At 35.6% G+C, this 17,960-nt stretch overlaps 2 protein-coding genes across 4 annotated transcripts in view; one reads left to right on the top strand and one right to left on the bottom strand.

The window, feature by feature from the left end:
* Positions 1-3,814, bottom strand: part of LOC102807968 (non-canonical pre-mRNAs endonuclease FASTKD5, mitochondrial-like) — a 15,300-nt gene extending 11,486 nt beyond the window's left edge. The window contains exon 1 of the mRNA XM_006817465.3: positions 3,707-3,814. The gene's annotated coding sequence lies outside the window, so the exon portion shown is untranslated. The remainder of the gene's footprint in view (positions 1-3,706) is intronic.
* On the top strand, positions 3,754-17,960 carry LOC102807869 (uncharacterized). 3 transcript variants are annotated; one of them, XM_085506982.1, is made up of 3 exons: positions 3,754-3,968; positions 4,376-4,433; positions 11,028-17,960. In XM_085506982.1, the coding sequence occupies exon 3, from the start codon at positions 11,035-11,037 to the stop codon at positions 14,149-14,151; it is 3,117 nt and encodes a 1,038-aa protein (XP_085363108.1). In that variant the 5' UTR covers positions 3,754-3,968; positions 4,376-4,433; positions 11,028-11,034; the 3' UTR covers positions 14,152-17,960. The 3 variants fall into 3 exon arrangements, with proteins under 3 accessions (XP_085363108.1, XP_085363109.1, XP_006817527.1); XM_085506983.1 differs by lacking the exon at positions 3,754-3,968 and adding an exon at positions 4,026-4,202; XM_006817464.3 differs by lacking the exon at positions 3,754-3,968 and adding an exon at positions 4,033-4,119.

Raw genomic sequence — 17,960 nt, 5'->3', positions numbered from 1 at the left:
TCATACCAAGTTTGACAGAAATCAGAGTGAAATTCAGGGAAATATGTTCTTTGACAAGCATGCCAAGCCAAGCATGTGACTAATATTTAAATTTAATTCTACTTGCTGTGACCAAACTTTGTAAGCATTCAACTGGGTATATTTGACTAAAAAATCTGATATTACCAGATCATAATTTGATATATACCATATTTCCTCTATTAGAAGCACATGAAGTAAGTATATGGCAAAAATAAAACGCATTTCAATGATTAAAATACAATAAATTGTTGCTTCTATTAATAGATTAACTATGATATCCCTATTGCAGCTTTTAAACACACAATTTATGCTGAAATGTAGTTTGTGAGCACATATTCAATTCTCATTTGCAAACACAATAGCTGTTCCATAAACATTAATTACTGTCAGTTTTCATGGAATTAAGGAATATGTTTATTTTGAAACTATCAATATTATTATATATATATATATATATATATATATATATATACATGCAGTTTTTTTTTCTGAACAGGGGTACAGCGCCCTGACATTCTCGGCTGGCGCCCTCTTACCTAATTGTCGATTGAACTTTCAAGTCATAAATATATTTCTTGAGCCGCACACTTTCTTGCTGCCGTACAGCATGAAATCTTTCTCAAATATATATTTCTCCATGAAAACTTTCCAGCAACACCAGCTGACACACTCACAAACACACTCTAAAAATATTTTAATGGTGATAGATACACTGTGAAAACAGCATAGAAACCTTCTGATATGGCTTTTCCAGGTCGATCCGCCCTTCCACCATCACCCCCCCCCACCCCCGCTAGGTTGCTTCGCTCCCTCACCTAAGCTGAATATCGTAGTCTAGAAAAGGTACCTCACATATACTGCATATAGTTTAATTATTCGCTGAGTTTTATTTTCACTGGCTGCTATATGCACTCAATTGAAAACCAGTAAATATACAAAGATAACCAGGTAAAGATATAATCTTCCCGACACAATCTAGTGAATTTAAATATTTCTGCAAAATGAAATCCACTAAAATTAATCTTAGTGCATATTTCTATAGTACTGTAGAATACTTTATTTTCGCTTGGAATTTATTTTCGCTATTTTCACTGAAAGGATGATTCCGTGAAAATAAAATCCAGTGAATATACTTTTTTTCCTATATTTCACATTAAACTAATCAAAAGTCAGTGAAAATAAATTCCATACAAAACGCCCAAAAAGCCTTTTCAGTGAAAATTAATTCCAGCGAAAATAAAGTATTCCACAGTATGCGGCTCTACAAAACACGTCTTTCTGATAGTGGATATTATTCAAAATATAATTCCCAAAAATCCTACAATATGGCGTAAAATCAAGGTTGACGTATTTTGGGAATGTCAGACACGATGTAACGTTCACCAACCAAAATTCTTTTATTCGACCTTCTCCTCAGCATTATACCTTGGCAGATACCATTATAAAACCTGTATTTACTGATGCATTTCCATGCTAAATGGAACACAAAGTCACGTGTTGTGATGTGTTTCTATGCGAAATCAAACGCAAAATAGCATGTTGTTATCAGCTAAGCTTTGACGTAATATAAAAAGACAAGTTGTTACAGGAACGCAAATTGATAGATCCAGCTCTTTTGTGTGCCGAATCAAATCAAATTTAACTAAGGTCAAATATTTTCACAGATTTTCCTAACATGATCAGGCATATGTTCATGAGAACGAACATGAATGGTCAACTTCAGTGAAACTATGTGAACCAACTAAGCCATAATATCAAATTCAATTTGCTTGCATTGACCAATCAGATTACCAAAATTTGTATTACATAATATGGAGATTTAAAAATATTCCACTGCTTTATTACACTCAACTGGCATGATTACTGCCTCAGTTTTGTATCAATCTGAGTCGTGTGAGTCAAGCTAAAAATTGGTAGAATTATATATTTTTCACATCCCTATCTCCACCATACGACATGCCAACATTACCTGACACACCCACATGGAGTCATAACCTGACCACACCTACATTGAGGTTTTACCTAACCACACCCATATTGAGTTATTACCTGTTCATGCCCAGTGAGTTATTACATGAATATACTAAAATTTAGTTATTACCTTACCACAACCACAATAGGTTATTATCTGACCACACCCACATTAGGTTATTACCTGACCACACCTACAATAGGTTATTACCTGACCACACCCACATTAGGTTATTACCTGACCACACCCACATTAGGTTATTACCTGACCACACCTACAATAGGTTATTACCTGACCACACCCACAATAGGTTATTACCTGACCACACCCACATTAGGTTATTACCTGACCACACCCACATTAGGTTATTACCTGACCACACCCACATTAGGTTATTACCTGACCACACCCACATTAGGTTATTACCTGACCACACCCACATTAGGTTATTATCTGACCACACCCACATTAGGTTATTATCTGACCACACCCACATTAGGTTATTACCTGACCACACCCACATTAGGTTATTATCTGACCACACCCACATTAGGTTATTACCTGACCACACCCACAATAGGTTATTACCTGACCACACCCACATTAGGTTATTACCTGACCACACCCACAATAGGTTATTACCTGACCACACCCAAATTATGTTATTACCTGACCACACCCACAATAGGTTATTACCTGACCACACCCCCATTAGGTTATTACCTGACCACACCCACAATAGGTTGTTACCTGACCACACCCACATTAGGTTATTACCTGACCACACCCACATTATGTTATTACCTGACCACACCCACATTAGATTATTACCTGGGTGTGGTCAAATACACAACAGTGGGAGTGGTCCAGGGGCGTGGTCAGTTAATAGTGGGTGGGGTCAATTCATACAGTGCTTGGTGGTTGTTGTGCAGATATTTTGTGTTGACAATGTATCTTACACATGTTGTATACATGTACATGTATGTCGCATGGGATCCAAAAGGTAAAACAACCGTAAAGTAGAATGAACACCATTTTCCTTAAATTTCAGTGCATACAAATTTTCATGAATATTGTGAACGACAGGAAAATCATAAAATGTTGTGGCAGTGAACCACACTGTAGTGTCACGGTAACAAAATCAGAAAATAATGCACTAATCAAATTATTTGGATTTTCAGCCCTCAAGTGACATGCAGTGAATACTTCAAGACACAGAGTCACAAAGACTTTACAAGCTTTTGTCTCATCTTTTACCAACTTAAATCATCTTGCCCACCAATTTTACTGTTTATATTTTCAAGAAATAACAAATATTATGCGTGCATGATACGGTACATCTATTATCGTTGGCCTCGGTCGAATCACAGCGTTGACAATGATCAAGTGAAGTAATGAGCCTCTTTCACTTGAAGACTCCTACTACAGGATTGTCTTTTAATAACGTGTATTCCAACATTCTAAAGTTCCGTAATGCATAATACGGTGCAACATATGAACTGTGTCGCCTCAACTGTGTAGACAATGCCAGACTCAACGCAACGCATAACGACGACAATCCACATGTGAATGCAGCGTTCACGAGAGTTCGGAAGGCATATGCATACTCCACTATATAAGAGCATTAACGGTGTTAAGTATCACCAGCTTATTTACGACGAACATTCGTCGATCTCACTTTTATCTACAGAGTGCCAGCGTGCGGTACCTTACCTGAGTTACACACGTTACCATTTGCTCAAAATTAGATCTAACCGAGTAAAATTAACAAGTTATTCCAGTGCCTCTTCCAGAGCGAGCAGCCATGTTTGGAGGAATGATTTCACAAACACTGGTCACATGATTCGCCGAGACATCAAGCAAAGCTTTTGGATGAGCTGTCTGTCTATCTCTGTAACGCTTCCGTTGTTTTGATCGTGCAAATACCTCACCAGTGATCAAAACGTGCTACTAAAGAAGAAGTGTATATATTTTTGTAAGTTGTGGCGAGTTTTTAAATCTCCTGATCCATATTTATTTTGCGGGTTCATAAGAGAGGTCCGACCCTCTTCCCTAGTTCCACACAGCGTGCCTCTCTGAAAGGAATGAATCATCAGTAGCTGACTCTGATCTGAAGGTTGTTCGTGGTTCGTGCCTCGATATTCCCGTTGCGGATGAAAGTTCGCCTCAGTTTATAATAAGTACCACTCCCTGGTTAATCTCCAATTAGGTTATTCGTGTTCTTTATTCCATCTGTTTATTTTATGATTGAGAATTTTGGACGACAATTCGCGCAAGGGGTACTTTTTCAGGAACAAAATGGAGGTTTCAAAGGCACGAGATGCCTCGATTCAGATTAAAGCTTTGAATATTCATGAGGCTTAACATGTGATTATTTTACAGATGTAGCTGTACACGCTGTCGCATTGAAGATTTTCAAGCTTGTTCTGATAGATAACAGGTAAGTTGACTTCTGATTAAGTGTGAAAATAATCGTATGTCAAATTAAAAAGAATATTCTTTGACAAAGCACAAATGATGATTTAATCAGATCTGCTTATCACGACAGCTGTCGACTGAATTCCTATTACTTCAGCTTGTCACTTTCTTTAAACTAATATTAGGAGGTTATATAATACTTCTGTCCTTCTTTTCTGGAGTTTGAACTTTGTTAACTAATTGTGCCTAATTTTGAATCTAAAACTTCTACAAATGCTTTCGACTAATTAGAACTATGAAGGCTATTTGAAGGCTATCAGGACATTCAGATGATGAGGCTTTCATGCATGGCCTTTGCCATGGTTTTGCTGCTCTAAGGTCATATTTTGATGCTCAGGATATTATGTGGTCCTTCATGTCACAGTTCAAACCATGTTGAAAAATGGTAAAAACTGGCAACGGGTTCATTTTAAATGAGTTTCCCGAGACTATGACAATTTCTATCAAGTAAATTACTCCAATGTTAGACCTTATCACTCAAGTTTAAGTTTGTCTCAATATATTTATATTTTAATAGTGTTCCACTTATCAAAAACATTAGGTGTTTTATGAGCACTGGGATTTCAATATTTCTCAGAATTCTTAGTCATTTTTGTGTAAGTATTTAATATATATGGCGGCTTTATGAATGACGAAAAATAGTAATGTTTTAGAAAAGTAGAGGGGGGATAATAATAATAAAAAAAAAATTGACTCAAAACGAAAATTCAATAGTATTTTGGTTTTTTGACCAGTTATCTAATAATCTTTCATACTTAGTTTATTTGAAATGTACTTGCTGCCACTTTCTACCATGCTTCCACTCTGTTGGATCTGCAGTTTAAGATATATATTCTGATCATCAAAATATGTGCATGGAGCCACAATAGCATGGCTTCTGAATTTCAAGTCTGGGGCAATGTTCTTCTCTGACATTTGCCAAAATGATGTTGAAAAAAATTTTCAAGTGTAAAAGGTTTCAATGTCGCTGCACCATTTATCCTGCTTTAATACTCAAGTACCTGTAATTTATGCTTCCGGAGGAGTGCTTTTTTTCCCCTACTATATAGGTAGTTGTCTTATGTTGTAACTTTTCCTTGCTGAGAGAAGCTGTCACGACCTTGTTCATACCTGTAGCTACAAGTCAGTTTGTTAGAAAAAGATAGGGTTGATGTGAATAAATTAGAGATGCTGCCAATTTAAATCAGATACAATTTTTATGGATGTTTTTTGGTTTCTAACATTGAACATCTCTATTGTCGCTTCTAAATTTGTTCTGTGCAAATTGCAGTGCTGACAGAAGATATAGTCCATTTTGTCTATAGAAAGCTCATTTCGTTTTTGAAATTATGTGTCATGGCTTTGCTGCCATCTTTCTCTCATAGTCGCATTATCACAATTTGATATCCTGTCATAATGTCAACCTGGCCAGGTTGAACATGAAGACCTGTGAATGTTCACCGAAAGTCACAGCTATTTGAACCAGTCTGATAGAATCCGGTGGCAGTGGAATAATAATGAATCACAACCACTTGAAACCTATAGATAGTTGAGACTGCTGCTATTTATTTTGCTTACGGGTATGTTTTTGCTAATTGATAGTTTGAGGGCATTCAAGGTTACTTTGACTGCATGCTGAGACAGCTGAGTAAAAGTTTCTGACTTGTGTCTGGCAGTAATTTGCAATAACAATAAATTAACAGTATGACAAACAACATATTTAGTTTCAGTCAGCGATTTGTAAATTCCTACTTCAGAGTTTACAACAACACTTGAGCAAAGGAAGATTGTATTTGTCAAGCACTAGTGTCCCAGATAAAATTTCATTATTTGAAAACCATAAATACTGCCGTTGTCCCTGTCACAACAAACATTTTTCAGGATCAAGCAAGTTGAGAAATTCGGGAGTACCGGGTATTGTTGGGATGATCAGTTCAGTTGTGTACAAAGCATCAAATTGATCAAATTTACATAACAATATGACAAGTCAATCATCCATATTGTTATGCTAAGCTGACTCTATTGTTCATCAACATTAAAGAGTTAACGCCCCTATTTTATAATGTGGTAGGGAGAATTGTGCCATAGAATGCATTTCACACAAATTGATATTGATTAGGTATTTGTCTAGTGTCGGTCTCACTAAAACATGCATTAACAAGACACTATATTTTATTAAGCGGAAGTGTGAATTTAGAAGGCCTCTTATGCAGTTACCCTGGTACAATCAAGTTATAATTTTGCTGTTTTTGCCAACTAATAAAATCCGCTTAATTGAACACATGTGAAATTATAAATTTCATTGTTTTTGTCACTGGCAAGTCTGTGAATTTATGAACCCCAGTAAATATGCTCAAAATACCAGATTATAGAAATTCAAGTTGCATTTTCACTTTGTGTGTATCCATTATCATCCCTTCCAATGGATGTTAAGTGATAAACAACTAGATCTGCAGAAAGAATCTCAATGATCTCTGTAATCCTCATTAGAACTTGCAATGTTTTGCACTGTTCATGATTCGTTGGAGGTGTTTTGCATAGTGGAAAAGTTGAAGTGCTGCTTTAAATATATGTCATGCATATGTATATATGCATTCTTGATATGTTTTTTTTTCATTGAAAATTTTTCAATGAAATTTACAATTCTAAAAGTAAATTGACTCTGTATTTAATCTGCAATATGGCATGGGTCAAATCAAAGGTTGTACAATTGTATATGTAATTGTAACTTCAAATAAATGATAAATAGATGAGGTTATAGTATAAATACCTAAATGCAGAAGACTATCTCTATTGTAAAAAGCTATATGCAGGATTAGGGAACATACGCTGCAGTACAATTCAAAATGGCTGCCAATTTACTGCTATTAAATAGTCCACCAAAACTAAGCATTTCTGCCATTCTGGAACACAATTTTGTTCATTAACGGACACATTTTTTATTAAAACTCAGAACAACTGTATTTTAATTCCGAGAATGCTGTCCCTGAAGCATATCTCAAACATGGCTTTTGATTAGTTTAGCAAAAAAACTTATCTATTTTTCACAGTATTAACACTGAGTGACCCTTTTGAGGATTTGAGAATTGTTTGCAATATCTCTTGAATAAGGTCTTGTGTAATTTTAAGCATGATAAGGATCTTACCGCCTTACTGACAAAGCAGTGTCATTTTTGAAAAAAAAAATCTCTACTGTATTACTCACTAAAATTCATGACATAATGGTGACTTGATGACCAGTTTGACTCAAAGTTCTTTTCAACCTTGAGCGCCCCTGTTAGCATCATCCATGTGCTAATTATGTATTAATTGTATGGTAATTACTCGCTGTACAGATGCTAATTAGTCATGGTTGTATGTAAATTTACTAGCCATTTATATGTTTATTTGTCACCATTCTGGGTGATTGCATTTTGAAACTCTTCTGTAAAAGAATAACACTTTCATTTGGTCGAAGTTCATGACAAAATTATAGTAATGGGAATCTTGTGGTTAGAGTGTGTGTCTGTGTGTATGTACATTGTATGTATGTGTGCGTGTCTGTTCCACTAATATCTCAAGAACCATTCATGAGATTTCAAGCATCTATGCTCTGGGATAATATGCAAACTTGATTAGTTTTTGGTTTAAATCTGTGCATGTTATTGACCTAATTTGCATAATAGTTAGCCAATTTTAATGAAACCTGGTACATAGATGCTTTTTGGTTGAAATCATGCATATTAATGAACTAATTTGCATATAAATTAGCCATATTAAATTTTCCACCAATATCTCAACCACTCATCAGATTCAATAAAACTTGGTACATAGGTTAAATTTTGTGCTTACTAATTACCTAATTTGCATAAATTAACAAATTTATAGGTGCTCCACAGATAACTTGGGGTACCACCCACTGATCAAATTTTAATAAAACCAGTGAACACAGTATTCCTTAATATTTGTACTTCATGCCTCCAATATCTTCACACAGGAGTTCTTTCTGGGCTTTCTTTGATTGTTATTTCTTGATTAAATGCTGTATTTGCTATTTTTGAAGTCTATAGTCAAAATAAAACATATTTCAATAATCTTGCATGCAATATATAAAATTGTTGCTTTATGTGTATTGGAAATGTGCTTCTTATATAGTAAATATGGTATTTCTTATTTGTACTTCATGCCATGGAAGTTCTTTCTAAGGTTTATTTGATTTCAACTTGTAGAAGGTCCTATCTCCATCATTCATTCGTTAATTAGTATGCATTCATATGCAAATTTGGATTTCAATTACTTGTCATTTATATGCTAATTAGTCACATTTTGAGCTTCACCAGTAACATTTTTACTCGTTTAATATCTATTTCCGGGGTATAATTGACTCCTGTGTGCAAAGCACAGAATGATAGTCTTTGCAGTTTAATAATTTGTCTGCATAAGTGTGAGTGTGTGTGTGTGTCTGTCTGTTCCACTGATATCTCAAAAACGTTATTTTGATGCAACTTGATGTATAGATGCTCTGGGCTAATGTGCAGATTTAAATAGGTTTTGGGTTAAATCCATGCATATTAATTAACGAATTTGCTTGATACATGAATTAGCTAATTTTAGCTGTTCTATGACTGTTCCACAGATATCTAAAGAACTACTCATTGGATTTTAATGAAACTTGGTACATAGATGCTTTGGGAAAATGTGCACACAACAACACAATGCAAAAAATTAACACAACAACAAAACTTGAAAGAAGATACAGTTGTTCAAAATTAATGTACACGTGTGACATCAGCCTAATGTGTTTTTGTTTTAACCTTCCAAGATTGACATTCTGTTAGTTTTAACAAACAACCCAAATTGGAATAAGTCGTACATCAAGATAATGGAAGGGAAGACAATGATATAAATAAACAGAAGGAAGGATTACCATTGAAAATTTAGTTGTGTGTAGGATTTGTTGAGTTGAACAATATCTTAATAACAATTTACAAGCATTCCATTGGAAAAGAAAACAATTAAATTCTTGTTTCCACTTTGGCCGTAACAAACTGACGACATGCTTTGAACAAAAAATGGCTGCCAGGTCAGAGGTCAATGTCTCAAAATACGCATTTTAGACGTGACTGCGAAAATAAAGTGTATATATTTTTTCACTTTTATCAAATCAGATTAATTTTACCGTACTCGACCGCGTTAGCGCCCAGGGGCCTCAACTCAGAAAATCACGATTTTGTAGGGGTGGGCGCTTACCCGAGCACCCCCCTCGAAAAAGAGTGCAAGTGAAAATTTTGATTCATCAAGTGACAGATTACGTCTTTGAGGGAAAAGCAAATTACTAAATTAGTTGCGTCATTGATTTTCACAATGAAGAAACAGAAATGATCACAAAAAATACGCACATTTTATTACAATATTAATTACGTACCATCATAATTTACGGAATTAAAAACATTTGAGTTGGAACACAGTCAAAGTCAAAATTGTCATATTATTTCCACTGACGAAGTTGTTGGATTGTACGCAAACTCTCGATGAAAATCACTTTCCGCCATGATGCAATCGCAGATTTACGCACGGTTACCGTGTTCTACGCATTCACAACATGTTCACAGCGATCGATATCCACGCTGTATCATATAAAAATGATTACCAAGATTCGTTACGCAAGACCAAGTTTTAAATTAGTTGCATTTTGAATGGGTGGGCGCTTTGCCGAATGTGACCCCAAATATAAAAATTGCGCAAAACTGGGGGGTGGGCGCTTGCCTGGGCATGGGCGCTAACGCGGTCAAGTACGGTATATTGAAATATTTAAAATAAAAAGTTAAAATAATTAAAGTAGTAGTAAATTAATGTAGTTAAATCGTAGCTAGTAGAATAGAAAAATGAATATTAATTAGTGACCGGCACTCAAATCAGGCTGGGCAGAACCCTGCTATGCATGTAAATTACCTAATTTGCATAATGAATTAATCACATTTCAGTAAAACTTGGTACATATGTGCTCTGAAATAATACACAGACCTTTTTAGTTTATTGTTGAAAACTATGCACAATAGTTGCTTAATTTGCACAATAATTACCCACTTATTCAAAAAACAATTATTGCATTTCAATAAGACTTGGTATATAAGTCCCTGGGAACAATGCATTTGTTTTGGATTGAAATTCAAGCATACTAATTGCATAATCATCGCATTGAATTGAAATTTGGTTCATAGATGCTTTGGGGTAATCCACAGATGTGATTAATTTAATAATGAAAATCATCCATATTGATTATTTAATTATTGTTGGCCAATTTATGGTATCCCAAAAAATATGATTCAAATTGAACTTGTGGTAAAGGTGCTCTGGAATAAATTAGACTGAAAACCACAGATTTAAAATCAAATGTATTTTCTGTGAGTATTATAAACTTTGATATTGTGAATCACATTGTACATCTCAAATAGCAGACAAATATTAGTTGCCAAGCTTCTTGTTTGGAAGGCTAATTAAATTTTAATGTCTCCAAAACTTTCTAAGCTTTCTTCAATTTTTTGAGTTGCATATAAACTTTCGGTCTCTAATGTAATATTTTTATTGTTATTTTTAGACATACAATGGCAGAAGTGGCATTAAAGTGTGAGCAGTGTGATTTTGTTGGTGATACATACACCAGATTAACAGAGCATGTGACCACTGAACATGCTGGAGAATCATCGGTCACTGTGCATGCAGTCATTTCATCGGAGAATTCAGATGGTGAAGAAAACAAAGATAGATATGCTAAACCAGAATCGCCAGTTGCTGTAGAGGTTGAAGAGAAGATTGATGAAAATGTTCATGTTGTGAAAGAAAATAGTGACAAAGAAGAAGAGAAATCTCCAGAGAATACAGATAATCAAAAGGAAGAGAAACAGACAGATGGTGATGACTCGTCTGATTTGAAAAAAGATATTAGTTTAGTGTGCTTTATTTGTCAGCAGAAGTTCTCCAAGAAAGATAGATTGGCCTCGCATATCAGTTATGTCCATGGCGGTGTGAAACTGTACGAGTGTACCATCTGTACTGAGAGATTCACTTGGAGAGATAGCTACAGCAGACACTTGCGTAAGGCTCATCAGGTGAACACCTTTGATTGCCAGATGTGTTTGTTTACAAGTGTAGACAGAGCTGGTTTGACAGAGCACATGAACACACACATTGAAGTTGAGTACAAGTGTCAGATGTGTGATGAGGTATTTTCCACTGTGCAAAGCTTGGAGGACCACAAGAAAATCCATGAAGCTCCTCAGAGTCCTCTGAAAACCATTGAGGATATTAAAATATCAACCTTGCGAACCCGACCAAAGTGTAATGCTTGCAACCTCACGTTTAAGGTACGAAAGTACTACACCCTTCACAATAGGCTTGTTCATGGTATTTACATGAAAGGGCCGAAGCATGAAGCCTTATTAGCAGATAGTTCGAGCAGCGACAACAATGGTGATGATCTTAAGACTACCTTGTACAGCTGCCACCTGTGTCACAAAACTTACACCAGTTGGAAATCATTTGGATTTCATAAGAGAAAAGTTCACAATATATTTGTATTGCCACGTCAAGGAGTAAGGCCGTCTCCTACTGTTCCAAGAGCTTCACAACCCTACAAATGCTTGGAATGCTCAGCTAGTTTTGCAAGTGCTAGTAACCGAAGCAGGCATATGAAGATGGCCCATCATAGAATCAAGCAAAAGAATAATAAAATCAAAGTAGAACAAGCAGATGCCTCAGCTGGAGATAGGTTTGAATGCAATATATGTAATCGCAGCTTTGGTCGCAGATGTGATCTTTCACACCATCAAACCAAAAGCCATCCAAATGAAGTGGGTAAACCGCATCGATGCAAAACCTGCGGGAAGAGGTTCGTGAAAGAGTGTCATTTACAATGTCATGAAAAATGGCACTTAAAATCTAAAAATAAACCTTGCAAGTGCAAAGTATGCCACAAAGGTTTCTACAAAAGATCAGACCTCATCAGACACAGTCAGATGCATAAAAAAGAAACTCACTTTTACTGCAATATCTGCCCACAAAACTTTTCTTCTCTGAGTGCTCTGGTGCTGCATAAGCAGCAGTCGCATGCCACAGAAAAACGTTCTCCGGCCAACCTGTGCACGGTATGTGGAGAAAAATTCACTTCCAAAGTTGCTTTGGCTTGTCATGTGAAATCCCATCCCAATGTTCATATATGTGATATTTGCTCCTTTGCTGCTACGGAAACCAAAAAATTTAGGTCTCACTATGAAAAACATATTGATCCCGTAACAAAAGCTTATAAGTGTTATTATCGTGGATGCCACCACTCGTGTAAATCAAAGGATGGCTTACAAAGTCATATCAGTAACCACTACTCCGGGGAGCATTTCAAATGTAAAATCTGTGGCTTGAAAACAAATTATAAACCCAACCTTGCAAGACATATGGAAACAGTGCATCAAATCAAAGATTCAACTCCAAAACGCATATATAAACTTAGTAAGAAAACCCAACAAGATCAGTCGCCACCGAACAAACGGCCATCCATAAAAAGTCTTATAGTTCGTTTGAAGACTGAGGAGAGTGGACGGGAAAGAGCTCCCACAAATGATGAAGATAGCGAGATAGAAGACGCAGTTACTATACCAACAAGAAAATGTAAAGTATGTTACAAAGAATTTAAAAGCTCCTCTGATTTGAGACGCCATGAATGGACACATAGTGATGATAAACCATACGTTTGTGTACACTGTGGTCGTGGATTCACAAGACATGACAAATTGAAAACGCATCAGTGTAAACCTGTTAAGAACGTTGGAATGAGATGCTCTACTTGTGGGGACTGTTTTGAGTCGCGCTTTGAGCTTTCTTTGCATCAGGTGACCCATCGACAGGATGTCAGAGTACAGTGCTCTCTCTGTGACGAAACATTCCGATCACGCGTGGACTTAAATTCGCATCAGTATACAGTTCATCAAAATGAGAGGTCTGCGGAAGCACAAAAGAGAGCTGAACCAACTCCATACAAGTTTACTTGCAGCAAGTGTGGTAAAATGTTTAAACTCTGGAAGAATATGAAAATACACATCAACAAATCTGGACCTTGTCTCGGTGCTGCTCCAATCTCCAACACTCTTGAAGCGCAGAATAATGTTTCTCCTCGAAGTCTTGGCTTGTTCAAGACTCCAACCTCCACGGCCATTAAGAAGGAGATTGATGGTAGTTATGCTGGATATGGTGACTCTACACCATTGGATTTATCAGCGCATGATGCTAGCACCAGTAAAGGTCACACTGACATGTCCGGATTGATTATATCAAATGTGTGTTCGCTAAATAGCAATGATGCGCCATCTGGTAGCGGTAGCGGTGGTGGTAGTCGTGCCCAGTCTCGACTGCAGATGCTTTTAACAGGTCATAAAAAACCAGTGGAGACTGTGAAAATATGTGACGGAGATGAAGGATACAGTGACAAATCGAATGGGGACTCATTGCGCTCCTCGTCCATTAGTGAGGCTTCTAGTCCAAGTCCAACTCCAACTCCTCGACAAAACCGATTCAAGTGTAAACATTGTGATATTACATTTCCTGATGCCATGTTATTCACTATTCACATGGGTATTCACGGTTCCGATCATGCATTCCAGTGTAATACTTGTGGCGAGAATTGCCGTGATCGAAACTCGTTTATGTTGCACTTTGTGGGACAGCACAGTTAATTTTTATGTACAATTGTAAAGATGTTTTTAGTTGTGCATAGCTTTGAGTTATTGCAGTGAAACATGCTAGAGTACTGCCGTGGACTTTACACAGGGTAAATTTTGTCCTTTTTCGTTTTCCATATGCTAATTGCACTCCTTCATATGATGAAAAATATTCATAATAAGGTACATATATGAAGATTGGCTACTACTGTAGGTTTTGTTCAAATGATCTTTGCTTTGTGGTCAAACACCGTGGGTCATCAACTTTTGTCTTCTTGCACATATTAGTAAAGTCTTTAGTTAGCGTCAAATTCTTTTTTTGGTCCTAGATAGATATTGAAAAATAAATATTAATTTTTGTATAATATAAAAATGAACAAGCCAATTATGATATAGGCACATTTATTTCTCGGAAATGGGTAAACACAGTACCCTTCTGCATGTCTAGAGCACTGCCAGTGTACAGTAAACACATTCATTTTTCACAGTTTTTTATTTTTGCCGAAAAAAGCAAAATCAGCCAAATTAAATGTGAACATGAAAAATACAACTCATCGTTTCTCTGTTCATTACCTTAAAACCTAGTAAAAGTGCACAAAGCGAAATGGTGATTTACCGGTAAATGCCAGTAAAAATAAGTGGTGCTACAGTACTTTTTCCAGGAATCACAGCAGTCACATTTATGCTTTAGTGAATCATATTGTAATTCCACATGTTCATATACAGGCAGGCAGAAGCTCTTTGATGTGGTTTATAGTGTGGTTTATAATTTAACACATGACAAACCTTCTTGTAATAGTGAAATTATGGTCAAACAGCTGGTCTCGCTATGAAACTCCTGTTTTGCCATGGACACATGCATCTAATTTACATTAACCCCAAACAATTCTAGGAATGCTTTGTCATTTGTTAATTATTAATTCAATTTGACTCAAAACACTGACCAAGTTGCAAAGGACAACCTATTTATGGGGTACCCACATAGTTAAAGTATACAGGTATCAGTTGTTTTGACCCCTGTTCTCACAATCAAATCACTTTTGAACACCAGCCATGACTATGAAAATTATTTTTAGATTTTTGTTGAAATTCTGCACTTCATGGTACTACAAATTTATATACTTATAATTCTGTGATTAGAATATTGACGTCTCTGAAACCTTTTTATGGCCAAACTATTTTGGAGCCTATCAAATTCCTAGAGAGTTGTATTGATTGGTTTTTCAAAAGTATGTTTTGCATTGTGTCAGCGGATTATCTGAGGCATTAAAATTGCTCTCAGTTTTTTGGGAAATTTAATTTGCACCATCCGTGCTCAACCTTCATAACCTGGCAGAGCTAATATGGATATTTTTTTGTAGCATCTATTCAAAGATACTACCTGGTGCTGGAATTTAAATTTTTTATCTAAGAATTGTTTACTGTGGTTTTAAATTTTTGGCTTACTCTTCGCAACACGTCAATCTATTCAGCAATTTGGGGAAGAGAAGGAACCAAAAAAGTATTTGGGAAAAACACATGAAGTATATCCGCGGATGGCTTGGTGAACATCTACCAATCTATATTTGTTAGTACCGGTATAAACCACATCGAATTATTGGTGATCACAGGATTTGTTCTAAACCCTGTTATGGTTTTGATCTTTATAATATAAACAAGCTTTGTAATATGCAAATATTAAAGAGCGACAGTCGTCGTGCCGCGTCCTGTTCGATATGGGACTCATAGCGATGTATACAACGCGTGTAAAATACATTGTTTATTTACATGAAATTCGAACACGCGCTGAGCGACGACCGACCACCGCGCTTTAAGTAGCAATGATTATCCTGTCTAGTCAGGGATGTGTGGTCTACAAATTGTGTTAAAATTGAAAGCTAAAATTTTTTTTTATTTTCATGTTCAAGTCAACTTAAATTACTTTACAAAATTATTTTGGTGGATGTGTAAATAAGTAAAAATATCTGTACAGGTATTTTGAAATAATTAAATGGCCCACTGCAATTGTTATAGTTTTAATTTTCTGTCTGGTGTTTATTCTCTAAACGAATATTTTGTAGGTGCACACGATTATGCATTTGCATTCTATGTTGTCTCGCTCATGCCAATTCTGTGTATCAAGCAGATTGGGCGTCGCATAACATGTCATTTTTTCTTCAACATCTGTAGATGGTCTTTGTAGGAAACCTGGTAACTTGAAAGAATTTACAATTGAAACAATCTTGAAGCAAAGACACTGGGAAATAGAAAGACATTGCTTGAACCCAGGAAAGGAGAATTTATGTTTATGGCTTTATGTTTGTTCTCAAACTGTTTTAGCCTCTTGTGAATTTTACATTAAAATTATAGATTTTATATTTTTAAATTTTTATGTGTAGCAAAAGTTGTCAATGGTTTCATTAAAACCGTAGTATAATTTCAAATTTCCACATTTTCTTCAAACCTTTTCCAGTTTATATTATTTTAATTTTTGAACTCTTGTATATGTACATTTTGAGAAGAGGCCATGTTTCGAGGGAGATGTGTCGAAGAAAGAGTTAAGCAATCCTGTTTTTTTTTTCACAGAATTACTTTTGGTTGTTTACTTTTTTCTTTTGCACATGTACAACTGATGGATAATCTTTAAATTTTATTTAAGCGTTGGAGCAGCTTTTCCTAACAGAATGCAACTTAGTTTTGATACCAATTGACACATTCACAAAGTTTTACTAGTATTCAATGTCTAGAATCATGTTGTAAATATCGTGAAATACTTCAAATTGATTGAACTTAATTTTTTCTGAGAACATCCATACTGTTTCAAATAATGTTTGAAGAATAAGGGGTCGACCATTTGAAATCATGGGGTGTGGGGGTATGGAAGATTTGTTGAAAAAAAACTGCAAGCTAGACACAGAGAAAAAAACAAACAAATTTGCATACAAGGTGTTCAGAACAATTGTCAAAATTCGAAGAAAAAAATATACAGACGCAAACAAAAAATTACACTCGTCACTCTTCTAACCACACCCAGAATTTCAAATTGTTGACCCCCAAGATATAATTTTTCATTGTTCAAATAGTTTTTTTCTTTATGATAGAAAGTTGGGATAAGATATGTGCATTTGTCAAAAATTACTGTCCAGCAAAAGTGAAGTAAATCATTTTTTTTAATTCTAGTTTTCACGAGGGTTCTGATGGTATGAAGTAATTAATTGCAACTTACAGTGTTTTTAATGCAATTAGCAAGACTTCTCTGTATCTTGTAAAAATTTCCAACTTTTCCTCAGCTGCTGACTAGCTTATTATAATGCAATACAGCTTCTGATAGTTAAATCAGTTATAAGGTGTCATTGCGCAATATCAAATGTACTTGTGTTCATCGTTTAAACGTATGGGAGTTTGAGGGCAGGTGTATTAACTCTGGAATTTAATTAATCCTGAATTGCGTTAACGTGTAGTAAAACTGTTATTTCTGTGTTACAACAGATTCTCTTTTCTTCTAATAGAGCATGTTTACACGAACAAAATTTCAACTTTGCCTTTGTAAACAAAACTTTAAATTTCAACTTTCCACCATAGCACCATAAAACTCGAACTGGAATAATTTTGGACTAAACTCTGCAATCCTCACTGGTTACTAATCTGCAAGTTGCTGAAAAGATTACTGTTGATGCTTGTTAAATAGACCAGTTTAAAGACACTTGGTCCTAATCATGATTTCAGTTGTATATAATGTGTATATAAGGCTGTATTTCTTTACTCCACTGCCATATAAAGTATTTCTACTTTACTTTCTGTTGTATACTGGTTATGAAAACAAATAAATTACTAAGTTTAATGTT

The sequence above is a fragment of the Saccoglossus kowalevskii genome, chromosome 13, assembly GCF_978046115.1.
Source record: "Saccoglossus kowalevskii chromosome 13, keSacKowa6.1, whole genome shotgun sequence".
Lineage (NCBI taxonomy): Eukaryota > Metazoa > Hemichordata > Enteropneusta > Harrimaniidae > Saccoglossus > Saccoglossus kowalevskii.
Note: the sequence above shows the minus strand (reverse complement) of the source record. Positions and strands in the feature narration are given on the sequence as shown.